The 21,672-nt window shown below is 41.3% G+C and overlaps 2 protein-coding genes and 1 long non-coding RNA gene across 6 annotated transcripts; 2 read left to right on the top strand and 1 right to left on the bottom strand.

Annotated features, from left to right (window-relative positions):
- Nucleotides 1-10: 10 nt before the first annotated feature.
- Nucleotides 11-2,988, top strand: LOC133513819 (uncharacterized). The gene is made up of 3 exons (XR_009798625.1): nucleotides 11-147; nucleotides 2,462-2,532; nucleotides 2,848-2,988. It is a non-coding gene; the product is annotated as an uncharacterized LOC133513819 (long non-coding RNA).
- On the bottom strand, nucleotides 1,064-6,586 carry ndufaf1 (NADH:ubiquinone oxidoreductase complex assembly factor 1). 4 transcript variants are annotated; one of them, XM_061844921.1, is made up of 5 exons: nucleotides 5,548-6,586; nucleotides 3,157-3,669; nucleotides 2,856-3,041; nucleotides 2,707-2,781; nucleotides 1,064-1,967 (listed from the first exon to the last, which is right to left on the bottom strand). In XM_061844921.1, the coding sequence occupies exons 2-5, from the start codon at nucleotides 3,643-3,645 to the stop codon at nucleotides 1,827-1,829; spliced, it is 891 nt and encodes a 296-aa protein (XP_061700905.1). In that variant the 5' UTR covers nucleotides 3,646-3,669; nucleotides 5,548-6,586; the 3' UTR covers nucleotides 1,064-1,826. The 4 variants fall into 4 exon arrangements, with proteins under 4 accessions (XP_061700905.1, XP_061700904.1, XP_061700903.1 ...); XM_061844920.1 differs by lacking the exon at nucleotides 5,548-6,586 and adding an exon at nucleotides 3,858-4,842; XM_061844918.1 differs by lacking the exon at nucleotides 5,548-6,586 and adding an exon at nucleotides 3,858-4,823 and having other exon boundaries at nucleotides 1,066-1,967; nucleotides 3,157-3,672.
- rtf1 (RTF1 homolog, Paf1/RNA polymerase II complex component) lies at nucleotides 5,282-21,293 on the top strand. The gene is made up of 18 exons (XM_061844912.1): nucleotides 5,282-5,463; nucleotides 8,445-8,555; nucleotides 8,645-8,795; nucleotides 11,236-11,437; nucleotides 13,203-13,320; nucleotides 14,050-14,161; nucleotides 15,286-15,430; nucleotides 15,505-15,682; nucleotides 15,953-16,035; nucleotides 16,812-16,899; nucleotides 16,984-17,091; nucleotides 17,211-17,288; nucleotides 18,513-18,634; nucleotides 18,708-18,765; nucleotides 18,845-18,922; nucleotides 19,013-19,114; nucleotides 20,202-20,316; nucleotides 20,432-21,293. The coding sequence occupies exons 1-18, from the start codon at nucleotides 5,380-5,382 to the stop codon at nucleotides 20,536-20,538; spliced, it is 2,040 nt and encodes a 679-aa protein (XP_061700896.1). The 5' UTR covers nucleotides 5,282-5,379; the 3' UTR covers nucleotides 20,539-21,293.
- The last annotated feature ends 379 nt before the right edge of the window (nucleotides 21,294-21,672 follow it).

Genomic DNA, 21,672 nt, shown 5'->3' with positions numbered 1-21,672 from the left:
TGCGTGATCGATGGGAAAAAAAAAAAAAAGACTGGACTGCTCATTGGCCACCAAAATGAAGTCACCATCCGCCATCTTGACACTCCTAAAACAACCACGCTGACCTGTGCAGGAACAGTTTGGTGGCTGTGAAAAAAATTTCCACAGGTAAGTTAGAAAGATTTACTTTGACATTGTTTTTTGGTAAATGTTTTTTTAAAATTATTTTCTGGTGATCTTAATTCACTTGATCAATGTTTTGTTTACAGTTGTTGTTCACAGTTCACTCTCTGCTTCACCTTTTATAGGCCGACGGTTTTTCGCGAAAAAGCGATGTCAATATTTTCCCAAACTTATCAGTGGATAAGCAATACAACAGATTTTCAGTGACATCTTTCATGAATTTCATAATACAGAAAGCTGCAAATTGAATTTGATTTTCAAATGCGAGGAAACAAGTTTCAATTTTCTGTCTGAAATAGGACGTCGCAGAGACAACAAATGAACAATGCGTTTACCATGTATTTTCCCACATTTCCAAAAATATATCGAACTGATTGACTTCAAATTTAATGTTTTTATGACCAAAAAAAATGCTTAGTTTTTTGCTATGTTATGATAATCGTGCTTCACAGCGTATTTTAGGAAAAATTGACATGTCACAAAAATCGGACACAAGGTAATATGCAAGGTTTCTTGCTCGTCACCGTGTTTATGTCTTTCCTATGCACTTTAGCCTTTTTTCCCTTACCAAGTCCAATTAAAAATCCTTCATGTTACCAGAACTGAAAAAAAATGTCAAGCTCACACGACCAATTTTAATTCTACATGCCAAACTTTGAGAAAACCCCCACCATAATCCAACCTTTAAATCATGTCCTCCACAAGTTTTGGGAGTACCAAGATGGCGGCCAATTGGCTTCCACCAATCGACATACCGCTCGATGTGTATGCGCTACACAGTATTTTTATTTTTTTTCAATATATATAAATAGATCAGTGATTTAAGGTCATAGGACATACAAATAAATAGTCGGAAATACATTTTGAAATTTTTATTCATCATATCAGCAATATAATAGTGACTAGCCAAAACGACAGCTAGCGATGTCTTGTAATTAAGTTTTGACCATTTTTTTTTTAATTCAAACTTCGCTTTGAAATGTTGATTCTGGCATGAATTTGCGTTTTCAACGAACATTAGCAGGAAATAAAATATGTAACTGATCCTTGGAAATGTTCCACGTGTTTGCTGTAAGATGTTGGCCACTGAGCCGGTTAAAAAATAGTCAATTTGTGTATTCATGGAGTCTCCCATGTATAACAACACTTTGATACCCCCAAATAAGATATTATAGCTCATACGCATCTATGTAATGAAAATATGTTACTATTCCAATTAAGAAACATATTTTATTCCAATTCAATTTAGCGGTTAAGACCTTTTAAAAAATGTTAGCGACATTTCTTCTCAGGGAACAAACTGGTTTGATTTAGAAGTGCAGCCACAAAATTGATCATTATGACTATACTGTAAAAATAAAAAGGAATTTATTCATCAATTTATTGTTTTGTATACACTGCAAAAAACATATTGTGTACTTAATTTGTTTCCATCGTACCATATCATAACAGACAAAATTATCAACAGATTGAATGAATAAACCCCTCGAAATCTAATTATGTTTTCATTTCAGTGACAATTCCCATGACAATCAAAAGTTTTGATTAAATTGCCACCAGGTCGGCAAGGAGCAACTGTTCTCATTTTCCTAACCTGGCTATAAATTAAAAAAAAAAATATATATATATATATATCGCCCTGAAAATGTCATGAAACTGCGGCGTCAAACTTCCGGATTCTTTTTGTACAGCTCGTAGGCGAACTCCTCCGTGTGAGCGTAGTCTTTGCAGGCGCCGATGTAGTCGATCTCCAGCTGGAAGGGGCCGTCCGCGTTGTCGCCCAGCGTGAATCCGATTGTGTTAATCTGTATGTAATTTAATAAAATAATAATCAGAATGGATACATCTTAAAAACAACAGAATTCTTTTGAGATTAAACATATGAATAAATAAATAAACATCTCATCTTGACCTTCAGGAAAAATGGGTATTTTAGCTGAAGTAACGGCCAATTAATTAACAACTCACTCCAGCTATCCCCACGACCCTCGTGAGGATCTTTTAAAAGGTTGTAATTTTGTTTAGATGCCACAAGATGGCAGCAAATAACTGTAAACAGGGCCATAGGGCATCAACACTATCGTAGAATGCACATTAATTATGAATCAATATAATATATAATGCTGCAGCCTCAAGGAATTACATTTTTCAACACAAACACTTCACATGAAGCTCATCAATAGTATCAGTTGATATACGAATACAAAATGAATTGCCATCGCACACGTCGTTAAACTAAATTTTGGTCATTAAAATCATACGTTTTTTTACAAAATATGACATCCATCCATTTTCATAGGTGCCAAACTCACGGCCCCGCCACACGATTCGTGTGGCCCGCGGAGGCAAGTCATCCGTGTGGACTTCCATGTAAGTAACCAAAATGTCAAATTGTCATCCGTCCGTCCATTTTCTTTGCCGCTTATCCTGACGAGGGTCGCGGGGGAGTGCCGGCCCCTATCGCAGCTGATGTCAAACTACAAAAACACGTTTTGAATCTACGTATTATAACCGATTGGCATCGCAATTGAGAGTCACGTGTACCTTGTCTAGCCAGAGAGGATGCTGATCATCCTGAATCCTTCCTCGATGCGTGAGAAAAAATTTGGAAAAGGGAATCTGCAAAGAGAATTTGATGGAACTAAAAGTATTAGCGACGTTTGTGCTTTTTGTTTCTTCCCCCAGGCAATCACCTTGACCTCCTGCCAGTAGGGCCCCCCTCTGGTGTACAGGAAGTAGTTGTAAATGTCGTCTTTTTGGTGCGAGAAGTACGTCTCGGCGGCGATGTTGATCATCCACGGCCGGCCGTCGCCTCGCACGCGCAGGTGGAGCGTGTTGAAGCTGGACCAGTCGTAGTGCTGCTTGCGGTTGAACGACCCCTTGGGACAGGTGTTATGATCGTGTTATTACAATTTTAACGGCAGAATAACAGGGTGGTGAGTTTGGCTTGATTTGATGTCAGCGTTTTTGCACAAAATCCCCCCAAAAACTAACCAGCGGCTGCTTGGAGCGCATGCTGCAGTAACCGCTGTACCGCGTCTCGCCGTCCCGAGGGGGGGTCGACCTCAGCGTCCCGTAGAGAAAACACGTGGTGTTGTTCCTCCCGAGCTTCAAGTAGACCTCGCTCTGGCCTCCTATCTCGCGATCCGACGACACGGTCCACCGCTCCAGGCTCTCGGCCCCCCGGAACTCCCACAGAACTTCGTTCTGCTCTTGCATGTGCTCCATCAGGGGCTTCCCCCGGGGGCCGACCCAGCGCTCGAAGAACTCCTTTTTGAGCAGCGTCGCGTGTTTCCGGATGCCCTCCAAGCCTTTGGAGAAGCTGAAGTTGATCTTCTGCCAAGGGGGTTTATCTTCTCTGGGCTTGCCGGGTCGTCTGTACTCGCCCTGCGTCACGCTTCGACTCAGCACGAGGTGGAGAAGGTGCTGATGGTGCTGCAGGTGCTGCAGCCGCATCCGAGGAAAATGAAGGATGTTGGTCATCGTGCTAGTGACGTAGACAGTTTACTGCTGGAAGGCAAAACGGACAAGTTGAGTGGGAGATGGAAAAATAAATAAATACTTTCAAATTAAGATCATATAAATGCTTACATTGGTGTCACCGACATTGAAAGTGAACATTTTATCAAAAACACAAGTTGCACATTGAAAATTGAATAAATAGACGGGCAATGTTGCCATTATTTCGCATTTACCATTCTGACGCTGTCTGTTCCGGGATTATGTGGGTAAAGGTCGTCCTTGTCTTATCTTGAAATCATTTACATTTGTACAATCGTGGTCCAAGCAGAAAAATAAGTAGAACACTCTGGAAAAGTTTGAATTTAGAATAAAAGCTTGTAAATGTAGTGGGAAATGTAGTGGAAAGGTTTGATAACTTCGATGGTCTGCCGGTAAATGTGGAGGGCGTGTGCGCATCAACTATTTGCATCCGGAGGGAATCTATGACTGATGTCAATGGTTCCACTATGTCTATGTATTTATTTTATTCGGGACGTTTATTAATTAATACGTATTTTTAAATGATTCACTTTAAATGTTTGTTCTACGTTAGTAAATGCTCACGTAGACTATTTGTATCCAGAAGGAATCTATCAGTGATGTCAATGGTTCCAGTATGTCTATGTATTTATTTTATTAGGGACGTTTATTAATGAATACGTATTAAAAAATGATTCACTTTTAAATATTTCCTCTGCAATGATAAATGCCCACGTAGACTATTTGCATCCGGAGGGAATCTATCGCTGATGCCAATGGTTCAACTATGTCTATTAATTTATTTTATTCGGGATGTTTATTAATGAATACGTATTAAAAAATGATTGACTTTTAAATGTTTATGTTGATAAATGCTCACGTAGACGATTTGTATCCAGAAGGAATCTATCACTGATATCAAAGGTTCCACTATGTCTATGTATTTATTTTATTCGGGACGTTTATTAATTAATACGTATTAAAAAATAATTCACTTTTAAATGTTTGCTCGACGTTGATGAATGCTCACGTAGACGATGTGTATCCGAAAGGATGCATTCAACGAGTACAGGGAAAAGCTCGTGATCTATTTATTTTGTTGAGAAAATGTTTTAAGAAATCACATCAATCTATTTTACATATATGAAAATATATTTTTTTTAATTGTAGCCGAACACAGACACGCGCACACAGAAATTAACGCGGGAATGTGATGTCGTCGGCAGCGCGCATGCTCAGTGACACCTCGCTTGCTGCGCTACATTTATTAAAAAAAAGATTTAATCCAAGTAATTACATGTTACACATCCAACGTTATTTTTAAGATAATTACTAAAAGTGCTTAAAATAATAAATTAATAATTTTGAACAGTAAAAAAATGAAGTCTCGCGACAGGTTCCATGTTTGTAGCAGCACGCAGGCTCGGTGTCGCGTTATTACGAATACCACTCTAGTTATTGGAAAGCCCCTCTTGATAAAAATATATGATTGGCTGTTGAACAGGTGCTTCAGCCAACCATATTGCAGCAGTCGCGTTCCGCAACCAATCATATTGTAGAAGAGCGTGTCTTGCCGACAACACGAGTGGGATTCTGATAGGCTACGGTCTGCTAGCAAGTGGCAACAGCGGTAACCCTCCCCAACTCCCCCCCCGCCCCCAAGCTAACATAAGGCCACTCCACCGCGGTAGTGGTGGTTCTACCGTCTTAGCTTGGCCCGCTTTGCACGTTGTAACCATGGTGAACGTCAAGAAACGGAAAGGTCGCGTCGTTATCGACTCGGACTCCGAAGACAGCGCCAGCGACGACAACTTGGACCAGGTGAGGACACGGCCGGGCGAGTTGTCAACACTTTTTTTTTTTCTCCGCTCAAGTCAAACAAATGTATGCTAGTTGTTAGCTCACTTGGCCTCGCTCTGGAAGGTAGCGGTAGAGGGGGGAGAAACAACCCAAAGTAGACTCATCCTGTTGAAATTCTTCCACACCGGAGCCATAAAGTCGACTAAATTGTTTGTTGTTTGGCACGTGTTACGCCAGTTTGTCTTCATTGTGACAAATAAACAACAACACGGCAGTGCTAGGTCGGTCTTGCTAACGCTAAGGTGAACGTTTGATTTCAGACACAGGCTGCACCCGTGTGGTGAGCAATGCCAACATTTTAAGTCTACTATTTGGATTTTAAGTGCCCGGACTGAGCGGTGTCGTACTACCACCACCACTAACTACTACAACCAGCAGCGCTGCTGATGGCGGCGCCTCGTCTTAAATAGCAAACCCTATCGTCCTGGTGACGTCACTGACGTGCTATTTTGGTGCGTTGTTGTCAAACAAGAGAGAGCGACTCGACCGAGTCGTAATCCGCCAAAGCTCCAGTTTGCGGGAATGTTGTCGGTTTTGTTTATGGTGTCGCTAGCATAGTCGCCGTAAACGTCAACAATGCAGAGGCGTTTGAGGATTTATTCGATCTCCTTGCTCAGAGATGGGATCAAGTCTCAAGTAAGTATCGGGTCGTCCGCTTCCAAGTCTCAACCGAGCCGAGTCACTCAAGTTCATTCCCAATTTTAATTGTAGGTCACTTTCAAAACACTGCTGAGCCAAAGCGGACACAACAAAGAACAAACCCAAAGTAGACTGTAACGTAAAAATTATAACACATAAATGATGAATGATTAAAATGTAATTCAATAACTCCTGCAGTGCCTTTCCTTTCTCTAGTAAAACACACAGTGATGCATCCAAACGCGAGAGAACTGTTGCGAAGTTTTCATTTTAATAATCGCTTAATTGGTAAGATCCAACTTTTAATTTAAAGGTCAAGTGTCATCCCTATAAACATTCTAAAATACATGTTGAAATTAGAAATATATATAACATTCGCTTCAATGCCCATACGAAAAAATAAATATGAGCGGAGAGCTCGTCATCCATGCGCAAAGTTGTGGAATTGTCATTCGACATCCAAGCGGTCGCCATATTGGCTGTATCTCCTGTCAGTGACGTCACCCCGGACATTCGCCAATGAAAACAGGCGGTGCACCCTACCTATGGGAGACGAACACACCCCTTCAGACACGGAAGCTCTTCATAGAAGAGAACGTCTCAACAACCGAGTGAAGTTACCGGGGCAATATTACCCTATTGTTTCAAGCCATATTTAGATGATATGCGGATCGCTTCTAACTAACAACAGACTCCCAGACAGTATGTATGAGCCGGCCGAAGCCGTGCTCGTCTGCGAGGCACGACGCGGCAGCTTTCGCCGGCGAGCCCGACACGGAAGCCGTCTGACCGCACACACCAACACGTTTAGCACCCCTGTCATATGTACGCGGATCTTATGGTACATTATGAGAGACGGATTACCTGGTCCCTAACTATTATTTTTTTTTTTAGTAGCTGTGTACACACCTACCTGTCATCTGGTACCCACAAAGTTCTCGTCCTTTGGACCCGTGCAATCCATTTTTCTCGACGAACCGGGTCTCTTGTAAATTTATGAAGGGTAAATCTATCCTCCCGAGTGTTCGAACAATATCCAGCAATGCAACGAGCCGGCATTTTGGCTAACACGAAAGAACAACGAGCCATCTTCCAACAGGTAAAACTCATAGAAAGAAACGAGTCCGCTTGAGCGGACGACTGCCTCCAACGTCACTTCCTGCTTCTTGTCAAAAACAAATCACTCGAGAGGATTTTCATGGCGGGAGTTACAAAAAGCCATATACGTCAAAATCATGTTTTGTGGTGGGGGAAAAAAACAGAGGAGTCCATACCGGCTGCCGTTTTTTCATTAATAACATACTAAAAATCGACCATTTCACGACACTTGACCTTTAAAGTTGTGCATATCCCTCGCGTTCAGCCCTTCAACTGTAAATATTCAGATTTTTGTAGTCTTTCACTACAGCAGGTTATCGTTTGTGTCTGCTCAAAATAAGACATTTACAACTATCTGCTTTTACTTTGGAAAACAGTGATCATCGTTTTTCTCTTTTTGTGACATGCTACAGAGCGAGCCAGCAACTGAGTCGTCATCATCAATTTCTCTAAAAATTATACATCCATCCACGCTCTTTCGCCTCACTTGGTTTGCAGGTGTGCAAATTTTGCTGTTTGAAAGAATTTGAATGTTGTGTAACATTTTCCGTGATATCAAGAAATGGCTTCAAATTTGAGTTAAATGCTGTAACTTGAGTATTTTGCCTTTAAGTCTTCAAGTTGGCTGTCTTTTCTGCCAGGGTATCGACTTGATCGCAACTGAACTGTTCTATTTGTCTTAGAAGACTTTTCACTACTCATCTGAGCAGACCTCATCGGTTCATGCAGCGAGTCATTGTTAGGATATGTTAGCCAATGTTTGTGTGGAAAACTGCAATATTTATGCTCCAACTTAGTGACATCACATTAAACTTGATGAGCGACTGTGGCTAGGAGTTGTCCTCAAGTTCCCAGCTGTTCAGCATTTTCACTTGCCCCAATTTTGTGGTTTGATAAGTATGTTTAATAATTTTAAAGATGACTATAGCTTGCAAAAGTTTGCTTGAACTAGATTTACAACCTTTCTAATTGTGAGTGACGCTTGTACACACTCAAATGCAGACAATATAAACGTTTAACACAACAGGTGATTATCAAGAATCCACATCTGATCAGGTTGTGCTCACTGAATAGGAAAATATGCTTCTTTAGTAAGTCTCCATTTTTTTTTGTCATTCTCTGCAATATGAAATGTTAATTACGATTACATGAATGTAACAGAATCAATTGAGTTCATATATCTACATCGTGCACTCCACCCCCAGGAGCTGCTGTCACTGGCGAAAAGGAAGCGGGTGGATTCTGGCGAGCAGGAGGAGCCGGTGAGCAAACCCGCGGCGTCCACCGATTCCGAGACGTCAGACAGTGACGATGAGGTAGGGCAGTCACGTTTGTTCGAGATCTTTAATTTCATGTGACAAAAAAAAGGCAGTTGACCAACTCTTTTGCCATTCCCTTGGCATAGTGGACTGTTGGGGGCACTAAAGGGAAAAAAAAGGGGAGACAAGGCAAAGGTCCCGAGAAGAAGAATGCCACTAAGAAGAAGCTTCATAAATCAACAGCGTCCGGAAGCTCAGGTGGAGACAGCTCAGGGGAGAGCTCTGCACCAGAGGAGGGTATGTTTTTTTTTTTTTAAATTATGTTATCAAAGTTGTTATAAAATTGACGTTTTGGGGGAACTGCTAGCCCAGGGGTCGGGAACCTATGGCTCGCGAGCCACACTTGGCTCTTTCGGTGGTTGCGTATGGCTAAAGGGTACACGCATAATTACAAATGTTACAGTCCTTTCGCAGCCCATCAATGTGGTATATAATGACAGGGTGCTTATGCACCGCCCACCACTGTAATTTTTTTTACATGAAGACGTGCCTCTGTCGGCAAGCATCGTTGCCGAGCACACATAAGTGGGGATGAAAAAAAAATTCAACCTGCAGACCAGCTGATTGTGAAAACTTTGCGTCACAGACACCTCAGTGTTTGAGTATTGCTGTACTGACAATGTTTTGGTTCTACCTATGCGTACGAAAAGTTAAAAACATTAAAAAACAACAACTTTAAAACCAATCTACGTTTACGAATAACGGATGGAAGTCTCAAAGGCTGCATGAAGTTTAATGACGTATGAAATGGACGACAAAGCCATCAGCATGGAAGTTGTTTTAATGGTAAGAAGTACTTTTGTCATCATTGGTTAGCAACATTATGTTTTTTGAAATGCATCTAGAGACTTATTGTACTCCTAAAGTGTTGGTCTTACATAAAATGCACAAATACACTTGTATTTAGTTTTGAAAAATATTGGATGGCTCTTTTGGAATGACGTTTTAAAATATTTGCCATTTATGGTTCTCTCAGCGTAAAAAGTTCCCGACCCCTGCGCTAGCCTTTTTTAATCAAATGTTTTGTTTTTTTTTTTTTTCAAAATTAAAACTATCGTTCTCAGTTTTTAGCTTCCCTTCACTAATCTCTCTGCCTGACTTTGACTAAAGCTGTGCCCCCCCCAACTGATGTGCAGAGTTGTCACCAGATTCTGTCCCATCTTTAAAAAAAAAAAAAAAAAAAAAGAAAATAAATTGCGCCAGCAATATAAAACTAGCATTGGCGCTTGAAAGAAGCAAATGCTAGCAAGCCACAACTGCTAATGAGATTTGGATGTGGAATAAATGTATGAATCCCCGTGAGGGCACTTGCGGCTTCCAGGTCCAAGTGCACACTCAACAGACAAGACTCGTAATAAACAACGTCGTAAAGGACATTGCACACGTGGGAACACTTACGAGAAGTTAATAAATAAAAACAATGAAATAAGAGCAATGCAACACAAAATCTCAACATATGAAGTTTCAGAAAAGATGATTTACCGTTATCTAAAAAGTGTGATCGCCGGAAGGAATTAAAGACTTGAGTATCCTCACTAGAGCTAAAGAGCAGGGCCCGTTGGAGGGCATTTTGATTAATTCTGTGGCAAGAAAACTTTCTTTTCTTTGATAATTTATGTTCCCGTTTGTTCCAGTGAGAGTCTTTTTGATTGATTCTTTCCTTGGGGCATACGTTGACAATGGCGTTTATGCATTTTTTTTTTTTTTGTCTTTGATGACAGCTCATTGAAGTGACTGATAAAAGAAACGTTTGAATACAAGAAGTATCGTAGTAAATTAATCCTCTCTTTACGAACATATCTACATATTATCCTTTGGAATGTAGAAACAGAGTTTAAAAAAAAAAAAAAGACAGAAATGACAAACATCACTGCTGAATGGCCTCAACTGACAGAGGTTCCCTTGTTCCGCCTCCATTTCTCAGTCTTGTCCATCTTTCTTTATTTAGTCTTTCTAATTTTTGTGTGTGGGATGTTTAGTTTCGAGGGTGCATAGCGACTGACCGGCTGGCAACCAGTTCGGGGTGTAACCAGCCCTTTGTCCGAAGTCAGCTGGGTTTGGCTTAAGCACACCCGCAACCATAATGAAGATAAGCGGTATAAAAAAAAATGTACGGACGTTGGATGGTTTAATATGGAGCAGATTATCTGACTCACTCTTTGATCCTCTTCAACCGAGCTGCTCATCTTTAAGATGGCTGCTCCGTACCTGGCTCACAACACGAACTGAACACGGCTATACACCAATGTCACTACTCATTGACTCAAATATCCATCCATCCATTTTCTATTGCCGCTTATCCTCACGAGGGTCGCGGGGAGTACTGGAGCCCATCCCAGCTGTCAACGGGCAGGAGGCGGGGCACACCCTGAACTGGTTGCCAGCAAATCGCAGGGCACATGGAGACAAACAGCCGCACTCACAATCACACCGAGGGGCAATTTAGAGTCTCCAATTAATGTTGCATGTTTTTGGAATGTGGGAGGAAACCGGAGTGCCCGGAGAAAACCCACGCAGGCACGGGGAGAACATGCAATCTCCACACAGGGGGGTCCGGGATTGAACCCGGACCTCAGAACTGTGAGGCCAACGCTTTACCAGCTGATCCAACCAAGCCGCCCTACTCAAATAAATTAATTAAAAAAAAAAACCTAATGACAGTTCACGTCTTTCTCAGGCGAGGTGTCCGACTCGGAGAGCAACAGCTCCTCCTCCAGCTCGGATTCGGACTCGTCAGAGGACGACGTCTTCCGGGACGGCTACGACGACGACCTGATGGGCGACGCCGAGGACAGGGCGCGCTTGGAGCAGATGACGGAGAAGGAGCGCGAGCAGGAGCTCTTCAACAGGATCGAGAAGAGAGAGGTCCTCAAGAGACGGTGAGACTGTGCTTTCTTTTTCTTGCCAATTTTTGGATAGACTCTTTTCATAATCTTTATAGATTATGAAAGATGAATAAAAAAAAAAGGTGATATTGTATTTATGGGTAGCAGAAAATGATTGACTACTGCTAAGTTGAACTGTAAACATCCATCCATTTTCTTCACCGCTTATCCTCACAAGGGTCGGGGGGAGTGCTGGAGCCAATCCCAGCTGTCAATGGGCAGGAAGCTGGGTACAGCCTGAACTGGTTGGCAGCCAATCGCAGGGCACATAGAGACAAATGGCCGCACTCACAATCACACCTAGGGTCAATTTAGAGTGTCCAATTAATGTTGCATCTTTTTGGGATGTGGAAGGAAACCGGAGTGCCCAGAGAAAACCCACACAGGCACGGGGAGAACATGCAAACTCCACACAGGCGTGGCCGGGATCAGACCCGCGACCTCAGAACTGTGAGGCCAACGCTTTCCAGCTACGCCATCTTTCCCCCGAATTGTAAACAAAGAGGAAAAAATAGTTTGGGGTTACACCTCTAGAAATAACCCAAAATATTTGCATATTAATCCCGCAGAACTCTGCACAGGCCAGTATCATATTCTAACAATATGATAATCATAAGAAAAAATATTGTGGTATTGACATTGAAGCGCTAAAATGTATTTTTGTGAAATATTTGGGTAAATAAAAATACAGAGTGACTCATTAAAATAAAAAAAAAAACAGTATTGTACTTTACCTTTCCTTAAGTGAGCAGAACCTGGAGCACAACAATCATCACAAAAATGATTTTTTTTTTCTGGGTAAAAAAAAAAACAAAACAAAAAAACCATCCAACTGCTCAAGTGCTTTTGGAGACACTGCAGTCAGTCCTACGAATGTCCGAAGAAGAAAACAAATACAGATGTAAATTTACTCTAAATCTAAACGTGGATTAAACATACATACATTTGAAAACAATTTTAAACAATCTCATTTATTTTACATAAAAACATATACCACCAGACTTCGTACTACTACTGTGTATAAAATATCAGCTAATGGTGCAATATTAGGGTCGAGTTGAGTGTTTACTCTATACACGGACGTTTTCTCTGCATCCAACGCATTGTAAGTCCCACTTGAGTTCATAGGAGGACACGCCCCGCTGCAATATTATTGGCTGTCTGAAGCCATATTTCCTGGTTAATCTGACATCATAACATCTTGCTTTGAACTCAAGTGGGATTTATAATAGACTTGTTGGCCGGAAACTGCCAGTGGCCTGCACTTTCTTTCATTAAAACAAAATACAACTAACAAAACAAAACAAAAACACGTATGTGGTGATGGGAAGGTTTAGCAGATTTGAAACCATGACATTTTAAAACTGCAGGATAAAAACTGGTTTCTGGATGATATTTTTTCACAGGTTTGTATAAAACGTGGTCGGGTCGGCTTTGAGTAATTTACAAAATCTTTTAATGGCTACCCTGCTAGCGAACATCGACTCTATAACTCACTATATTTTTAAGCTTCTAGAGAAGCACTTTGGTCCCAATAATCTGAGTAACAAAAGTCCTCAAATGACCTCACGTTCCACTTTTTATATTTCACACAAACTACGGTGGGAGAGAAAAAGACTAAAATGGTCATTCAAGTAATTCTTATTCTTAGTTTTTTTTGTTTAAGAATTGCTCTGCCTCGCTGAAATGAGGATTTGTTTTGAGTGATGGAATCGGAGATAGCTATGAAGTCTAATTACTTGACATTTGTTTGGAAAAGGTTTGAAATCAAGAAGAAGCTGAAGACGGCAAAGAAGAAGGAAAAGGAGGAGAAGAAAAAGAAGCAGGAGGAAGAGCAAGAAAAGCGCAAGCTATCTCAGGTTCAAGACACACAAGTGGTGAGTGCCAATCGGCGCCAGATTATTATTTATAGCACAATCTGAATTTGACAAATTTGCAGTGTCGGGTGGAGTGCCCCCTGCCTCCAAAATGACAACTTTTCAGGAAGTCAAAACGGAAAACTGCTTTTTTGAAGTTGGTGTTATCTCTTCTATTAGTATCATGCAAAAAAAGCAAATGAAAAGAATGCTAATGATAAAAAATAGTGAAATACTACACTGATGGTACAAAAAGCCTTTAATACTTCACAAAAGCAACGGCCTGTGTTGCGTCACATTCTCAAACTCTTTTTCATTGGTCTTGGAGCCGTGAGAACGCCAATAAACAAATCAATGATCCGACTAATCCTGTCTATTAGGTGGATATTATTCATGCACTCCAATTGGCCTCCATGACTCAGGAGCTTCCTTCAGCAAGGATGCGTTACATTAATATATTTGAACAAAACAGGCATTCTCAAACGTTATATTTCGTAATGCATGAAACTAACAGATGACATGGAGATGGAAAGAGTATTAAATAGTTAAAAAGAAAAAAATCAAATTGACCATTTTTGGACATCTACCGTTTCCGTCAGACAATGAATTTGTGCGTGAAATAAATAAACAGTAGGACCAGAAATAAAGGTGTCTGAAAAGATGTATTCCACAATTTAAAAAAAAAAAAAAAAAATGCACAGTAACGAGAGAGGGAAAAATGCTCATGTCGTGTCTCTTATGTGTCTTAAGGTCATGTCACACAACAAGGAGCGGCGGTCTAAGCGTGATGAGAAGCTCGACAAAAAGTCTCAGGCTATGGAAGAGCTGAAAGCCGAGCGAGAAAAGAAGAAGAACAAAACTGGTCAGTGTAGTGTTTGTTTTTTGGGCTGGTCCTGACCCAAAAGCAAGTACATACTGTACTTTTTTGAGCCTTGTCTTGTGCTCCACTCAACAACAAAAAAAAGATATCAAGTCCTGATCTTTGTTTTCCAAAGTAAAAGGAAATGTTTGCAAATATCTTAATCTGAGTAATCAAGAAAAGATCATATTTTTGCCTTCATACTGAACTATATACAGTAATTCCTCGGTTTTCGAACATTCCCGTTTTTGAACAAATCGGTTTTCATATGAAAATTTTGAGATTTTTGTGCTTCTGTTTTCGAACGAAAATCTGTACTCGAACGAATACCCGGAAATAACATATTGCGCGCGGCCAGGCCAGCTGACCCACAACGCGCTTTGTTGTGAATTCCCACGCTGCCGAAAAAACCCGGAAATAATATATTGCGCAGGGCGCAAGTAGCTGATGCACCCACGATTCGTTTTGTTAATGTCAATACCTTATTAACCCCCAATCATGGCTCCAAAGAAGGCAAATTGCTTGTTTAAAGTTATTCTGCACTTTTGTTAATAAAAAAATGTTTACAAGGCTGGGGGCCGAGTCGTTACAGATACGGCAATGCACTCCCAGCCTAGTGTACTCTACTACTAAAGCATATATTTTAAGCAAAACATAAATATTTCTTAAATTATTTTATTATATAAAGTATTTAAACTACTACTATGCAATTTATTACCAGGAAAAGCTAAAAAAAGGGGGCTTTAAAAAGCCTTTTTTTTTTTTTTTTTAGCCTTGGAACGCATTCTTTTTCCATTCATTGTAATGGGAAACATTGATTTGGTTTTTGAACAGATCACTTCTCGAACCGTTTTCTGGAATGGATTGTGGTCGAGAACCGAGGCATCACTGTATATCTGAGAATATTCACTGGTGGGAGGCTGAAATTCCAAGGATTTGGTCTTTTAAATTGATTAAGCGCTCTATGAAGTTGATGATCGAAATGGTTTGCAATTTATCGATTTAATCTTTAGTCTACAGTGTCGCTTCCCGAGCCTACAAACACTCAGCAAGGGGGGGACAGTTGTCGTGTGTGTGGTGTGTGTGTGTGTGTGTGTGGCATTGACTAATTTTGTTTCACCAAGCAGCAGAACTGTTGGCCAAACGCGAGCCCCTGAAAACCAGCGAGGTTTACTCCGACGACGAAGAGGAGGAGGAGGAGGAAGATGACGACAAGTCGTCCGTCAAGAGCGACAGGAGTTCGCGCTCTTCCTCATTCGACGACGACGACGAGTGTGTGTCGTTCCTAAACCTCCCCGCTGAGTAAAGGCCATTTTGTTCTAAGCATGTCCGTCTTTATTTGATAGAAAAGAAGAAACGCCGCCGAAGTCTCAGCCGGTGTCGCTGCCCGATGAGCTCAACCGGATCCGCCTATCCCGACACAAGCTGGAACGCTGGTGCCACATGCCCTTCTTTGCTAAAACGGTCACCGGCTGCTTCGTCAGGATCGGTATCGGGAACAGCAGCAGTAAACCAGTCTACAGGGTAAAAAAATGACACGCTCTACCCTTGAGCCATGTTCGATTTTTGCTAACCTTTCAGCATTTTCGGACATGCAATCTGTAATTTTGAAGCACTCATTTTTAACAAATCCTTCAAGTTCCCCGCAGTGTCTCTAGTAGGTTGCAGTCACCCTCTCACATGTGTAAACTAGTTGCCAAACTTTACACAAAGTACAGCAGTTTCATCGATTTCGGGTGTGTCTCTATGTGCGGGGGTAGATTTCTAATGTTTTTTTTATTACTGTGTGTTAAGGTTGCTGAAATTATGGATGTCGTGGAGACAGCGAAAGTTTACCAACTGGGCACGACGCGGACCAACAAAGGCTTGCAACTACGGTTGGTAAACTGCAGTGAAATCTCCACCAAGAATGACCAGACATGTACATTTTTCGAGCCACAAACTTAATCGCTAGGCTGATTTTCCTCTCTTATTTTCTTTGTCTTTCTTTTGTTGTGTTCTGAGCAAATTTTGAGTTACAAGAAGTATATATGGTGGCGCCAGACACGAGTTTGGCAAATAATAAACAATTCTTAAAAAAAAGGAGTGCTTGCTTTAAGCTGTTTAATGGCAAATAGTGTAGACGACCCAAGGAAACTAGCATCATTCAGGCTAATTATAAACCTTTGTACATCTTTTATAAACTTTTACTTTTTTATACAAACAACAGCAACATGAACAGCATGCTGACAGACCATAATAATACTAATCCCTGCGAAAAATGGCTAGTATTACTGTCGCCTTGCAACGGCCATCTGCATTTTATCTGCGTTTTATCGAATACCTTACATTTGATATTCCTGCGTATTATACCGCGCCCTGGTGATCCATGCATATAGCAGAATAAGTAGCACCAGACCATTGTATTATGATGCAAAAATTTTTCAATTCTTTTCATTCTGTTTGTTATTGCTGTCTGTTTTTATAAAGTGCAATACAGTGTAAAAGTATTTTTTGGAATAAGGAAAAAAACAAAAAACTCTGGAACGGATTCTTCTTTTTATTCATTAACTTCAGTGAGGAAAGATGTTTTGAGTTATGACCGTGGTCATGGAATTGATTACATTTGTAACGAAAGATTTTCCATAGTGCTACTGTGTGACGTATTCCTCAGGCACGGTGGCGACACGCGCGTTTTCCGGCTGGAGTTTGTATCCAATCAGGAGTTCACCGAGAACGAGTTCATGAAGTGGAAAGAGGCGGTAAGTCGAAACACCCGCGTGAACGGCAAAACCACCAGGACGGACTAAGAGTGTTGCTTCACTCTCCCGCGGTCTCGTTTCCAGATGATAGTTGCCGGCATGCAAGTTCCAACTCTGGACGAAATCACGAAAAAGGAGCAGTCCATCAAAGAAGCCATGAACTACAAGTTCAATGACAAAGACATAGAAGACGTAAGTGTTTTATTTTTTTATGTTTTTTTTTTGGGGGGGGTGCTCTTTTGATCATTCACAAACCTCTTGGAACTAAAACCACCATCACCTTCTCTGTCACTCTTGCTCCCTCTCCGTAGATCGTCAAAGAGAAAGACAGATTTCGAAAAGCGCCACCAAACTACGCCATGAAGAAAACTCAGTTACTTAAAGATAAGGTAAAAAAAAAAAAAAAAAAAATCATCACATGCTGTAAGTGTCCTTGTATGGTACATGAGAGGTGTAAAAACTCAGCTCAACTTCATTTACAATGACATTATTGACCATCAAATATGATAATATTGAACATACAATATGTAAATGTAGTACAAGAGATGTATAGAGACTAAAAGAGGTAATTTAAGCCTATGTGGAACATTAAAAATGATTGTAAATATGGTACATTGGAGGTTTAAAACTATTAGACATATTGGAAATTTTAAGAATGCACTGCTACCGCTTGACACTGTGCTGATTTACAACATAAATAAGATAGAGTAGATGTTTATTAATTGTGGCGTAAATATGGTGAAGTGGAGCTATATTGAATCTAAATGACACATTAATCGTATTAACTAGACTCATTATTTATGTTTATTTATTTTCTATTTACTTCACATAATTCCCGGCCTACAGAGCACACCTGGTTATAAGCCTCACCAAGTACACTTGTACAGGAAATAACATTTGGTACATACGTATGCCGCACCTGTGTAAAAGCCGCAACCGCCCACATTGAAACATGAGATATTTACAAAGAAAGACGGTACACAGAGAGTTTTCAAAGTTTGAATACCTTAGCTTAGCTTAACGTAGCAACAACACGGAACAAGGCTGTTTTTAAAAAAAAAAAAAAAAAAAAAAAACACTAACAAAAAACAGCTGTGGTAGCAACACGGTAGCACAGCACTAACCGGGCCGGTTAAAAAAAAAAAACATACCTAAATCACTGAGATGCGGCAGTAATACAGCAACAACACGCTAGCATGGCGCTAACAGGGCCGGTTAAAAAAAACATACCGGTAAAAATCACTGAGACACGGCAGTAACATAGCAGCCAACACGGTAGCACGGCGCTAACACTAGCGCAGCGCTAACAGGGTTGGTTAAAAAAAAACGGTAAAAATCACAGACATGACAGTAACTCAGCACCAACACGCTAGCACAGGGCTAACGCTAGCGCAGCGCTAACAGGGTCGGAAAAAAAAACTCACCGGTATCACTCTTACCTTTTCTGCTTGAGTGCCCCCATGCGGTTGTTAGGGAAAAAATGCACATATTAGCCGCATCACCGCATAAACCGCAGGGTTGAAAGTGTGTGGAAAAAAGTCGCGGCTTATAAGCCAGAAATTACAGTGGTTTTTATTTTTTTTTATTTTATTTTTTTTTTTTTTTGTCTGAAGGCCATGGCGGAGGAGAGTGGCGACGGCGACAAAGTAAAAGTTATCCAGGATGAGTTGAACGAGCTGGAGGAGCGAGCGGAGGCACTGGACAGGCAGCGGACCAAGAACATCTCCGCCATCAGGTTTGAAGACGGTCGTTCACCGCGTCGCCGGTTTCCAAATTTGACACTTTGTTGTTTATATTTTCTCGTGAAGCTACATTAATCAGAGGAACAGAAGCTGGAACATTGTCGAATCGGAAAAAGCGCTGGTGGTAGGTCACCTCGTCAAATAAGAGGAAATGCGTTTCCATAACAACAGAGCAGTAACAGTTCGATTGTGTGTTCCTACAGGCCGAAGGACAAAATTCCAAAAACCAACAGATGGACCCGTTCACTCGGAGACAATGCAAACCCACCATGGTGTCCAACGTAAGGACTCTATTATGCAACACTGCCGCCGAATATACATATTGCTATTGCCATGAACTCATCGCATTCGTGCTTGGGCGGGTTCCAAAGGCCAGAGACCCGTCGGTGCACGCCGCCATTCTTGCTCACCTGAACCAGAAGTACGGCTCCGGGTCCACGCCGGATCCCGTCACTCTCGAGAAGAACAAACAGGTCAGAGAGATGATCCCCAAAAATGATTTAAATTTAAATTTTAATCACCAGTCGGGTCGTTCAATCGTTGCTTTAAAATTTTTGTGCTAATTTTTTACACCAAATAGTTGATAAAAAATGCGTAAGATGTCATCACATTGGTCACTTCTCTCTCGCTTTCTTTTTGGGACTTTCACACGTTGTCGTATCTCTCATTGTGTGATCAAGCGTAACTGCAGTGTGTGCCACAAAGGCTCGAAAAAGAAGCACGGGGTTACTGTGATAGAGCGTCGCACGAAATCCTGAAAAAATGCACGTTGTGTGTGTGCTTCACAAAAATCCGAAAAAGACGCACAGATGGAAAGAAGTGACAAACTTCATATTGAAATCCAACAGGATAAAATAGTGGAATCGTACTGCGCATGTAAAGCAGGGTGAGTCGTTTTTTACTTGGAAAGATCACGAGTAGTATCATTGTCAGGGTTCGTACGGGTCAGGGAATTTCTGGAATATCATGGAAAGAAACGTTGGCTTTTAGGGGTTTTGGAAAATCCGTATAAAAAAAAAATATTTGGCTTTGGTCAGGGAATGTCATGGAATTTTCAGTCAGTGGCACGATCGCACTCAAGTCTGCACAATCGAGCACGAAAAATCACACGCGTAAAATTTGTTACGAGTGGAAATACATAGACATTCTCAGCGCACATGAAAACCAATCCAGCAGTGCTAGTTGTATGTGCGCTCTTCCGCGAGGCTTAATTCATCATAGACACTTCCGTCAAGTGTGTTTTAGGCTTTGGAAAATGAATCAAGCGGGGCCCGTGTAAGCTAGCAGGATATCTTTCATCAGAATTGCACGTTCCCCAAGTGCATCAGAGGGTCATTTTCTTCGTAACATTAATTTTTCCAAACGCACACTACTGACAACCGGCATTGCTTGTGGGACAACATGGCGGCATGGGCGTGTTAAGACAACGCGGCTATCTGATTGGCTATTATTGTTCGAGTGATTGACTGGTCGGAAAGGTCCGTTGACGTCAAGTTGAGCGCGACTTCCCCAGTCTTGTTTGTCTGATCCCGTGTATAACGCGCCCCTCGTTCACCGCAGGGTCCCACGGACCCGAAGGACAAAGACGTAACCAAGCCAACCACTGACCTCTCTGAAGACTTATTCAAAGTTCATGATTTTGATGTGAAGATTGACCTTCAAGTTCCTAATGCAGGTGAGTAGGGGAGGGTGGGGGGCCCTCCGCACCCCCCCCCCCACGCCCCTCTCTCGCTTCCCTAATCGATGCTATGCTAATGCACAATGCTAACGTGCCCGTCTCCCCACGCCAGAAGCAAAGTCGCTATCCGTGAGCTCCAACGCACTCCCGGTGAAAGACGGCGCCCCCCGCCGCTCTCTCAACCTGGAAGACTACAAAAAGAGGAGGGGGCTCATCTGAAGACCAGCGCGCCGCACCAGGAACAGGCTGTGAAAGAAGCGCGTGCGTGTGGAAGATTTTCGTCAGGTGTGTGTGCGACAATGGACTTTTTATCAGAGGACATACTGATCCAGATGCGGTTTTTTCTCAAAAAGGTTTTGTCTCTGAAGAAACGTGAAAACATTAGTATTTTTCTGCATTGTTTATTTTTTAAATGTAATTTTCTTGGAGGGTCTTCCCGCTCCCCCTCCCCCCCCCCCCCCCCCAAAAGGACTCACCTGCGCTGGACTACACTATACTCATTGTTGTGTTTTGAAGTTACTGGACATTTCATAGCTTTTGACCAGCAATTAAAATATTCCCTCCGTACTTCCCAAGCCGCAAAGACGTCCTCCATGTTTGTCAAAGATCTCCCACCAAAAAAAGGAAAAAGGAGCAGATACTTTGGGGTACATCACGACATCTGTCACTTTGTAAATGCTATTAATTGGCCAAAGGGCAATATGTAAAAGTGTTTTTTTTTTTTAAGTTTCTTTTTTTTTTTTTTTTTAATGGATGTCGCTTCATTCTTCTTGTATATCTCTCAATAGGTTGCTTAAAACAAAAGAAAAAAAAAAAAAACCAACACCCTCGCCCTTAACTCCCGGAGCACATTCTATTTGTTATTAATTGTCAATAGTCGGTTGTTGTATTGATGTGGCATGCCATGTAAATATGCATTTTGGGGTGAGTTCGGGAGGAGAGAAAAAAAATAAAGAGGCACTGTTTCATATTCATTTTTTTTTGTTGTTGTTTTTATTATTCCATGTCGGCTACTGCTTTTCTTTGCCAAGCACTCCCTGGAAATGTTACACAAAGGACGTATTTTCACATTTATTACTTTGAACGTATTTATAAACTACTGTCAGAATAAATGAATTCATAGGACCTTTATGTATTTGTAAATGTAAAAAAATCTGGCATCTTTGTGGCCACCTATGTGAAGAGAAATGCTGTGCTAATTTTTATTTGTATATTTCGTATGATGATTTCTTTCACATTTTTGTGTTTTCACTCAACGATATTCCATGAAGGTTGTAAACTTTTTTTAAAAGTTATTTTTTTCGTGCGTTGTTTTTTGTTTTTGACAAGGCAACCTATGTCGCCACCTTTTGT

The sequence above is a fragment of the Syngnathoides biaculeatus genome, chromosome 15 (genome assembly GCF_019802595.1).
Source record: "Syngnathoides biaculeatus isolate LvHL_M chromosome 15, ASM1980259v1, whole genome shotgun sequence".
Taxonomy (NCBI): domain Eukaryota; kingdom Metazoa; phylum Chordata; class Actinopteri; order Syngnathiformes; family Syngnathidae; genus Syngnathoides; species Syngnathoides biaculeatus.
The sequence above is the reverse complement of the archived record's forward strand: the minus strand, read 5'-3'. Positions and strand labels throughout refer to the sequence as shown.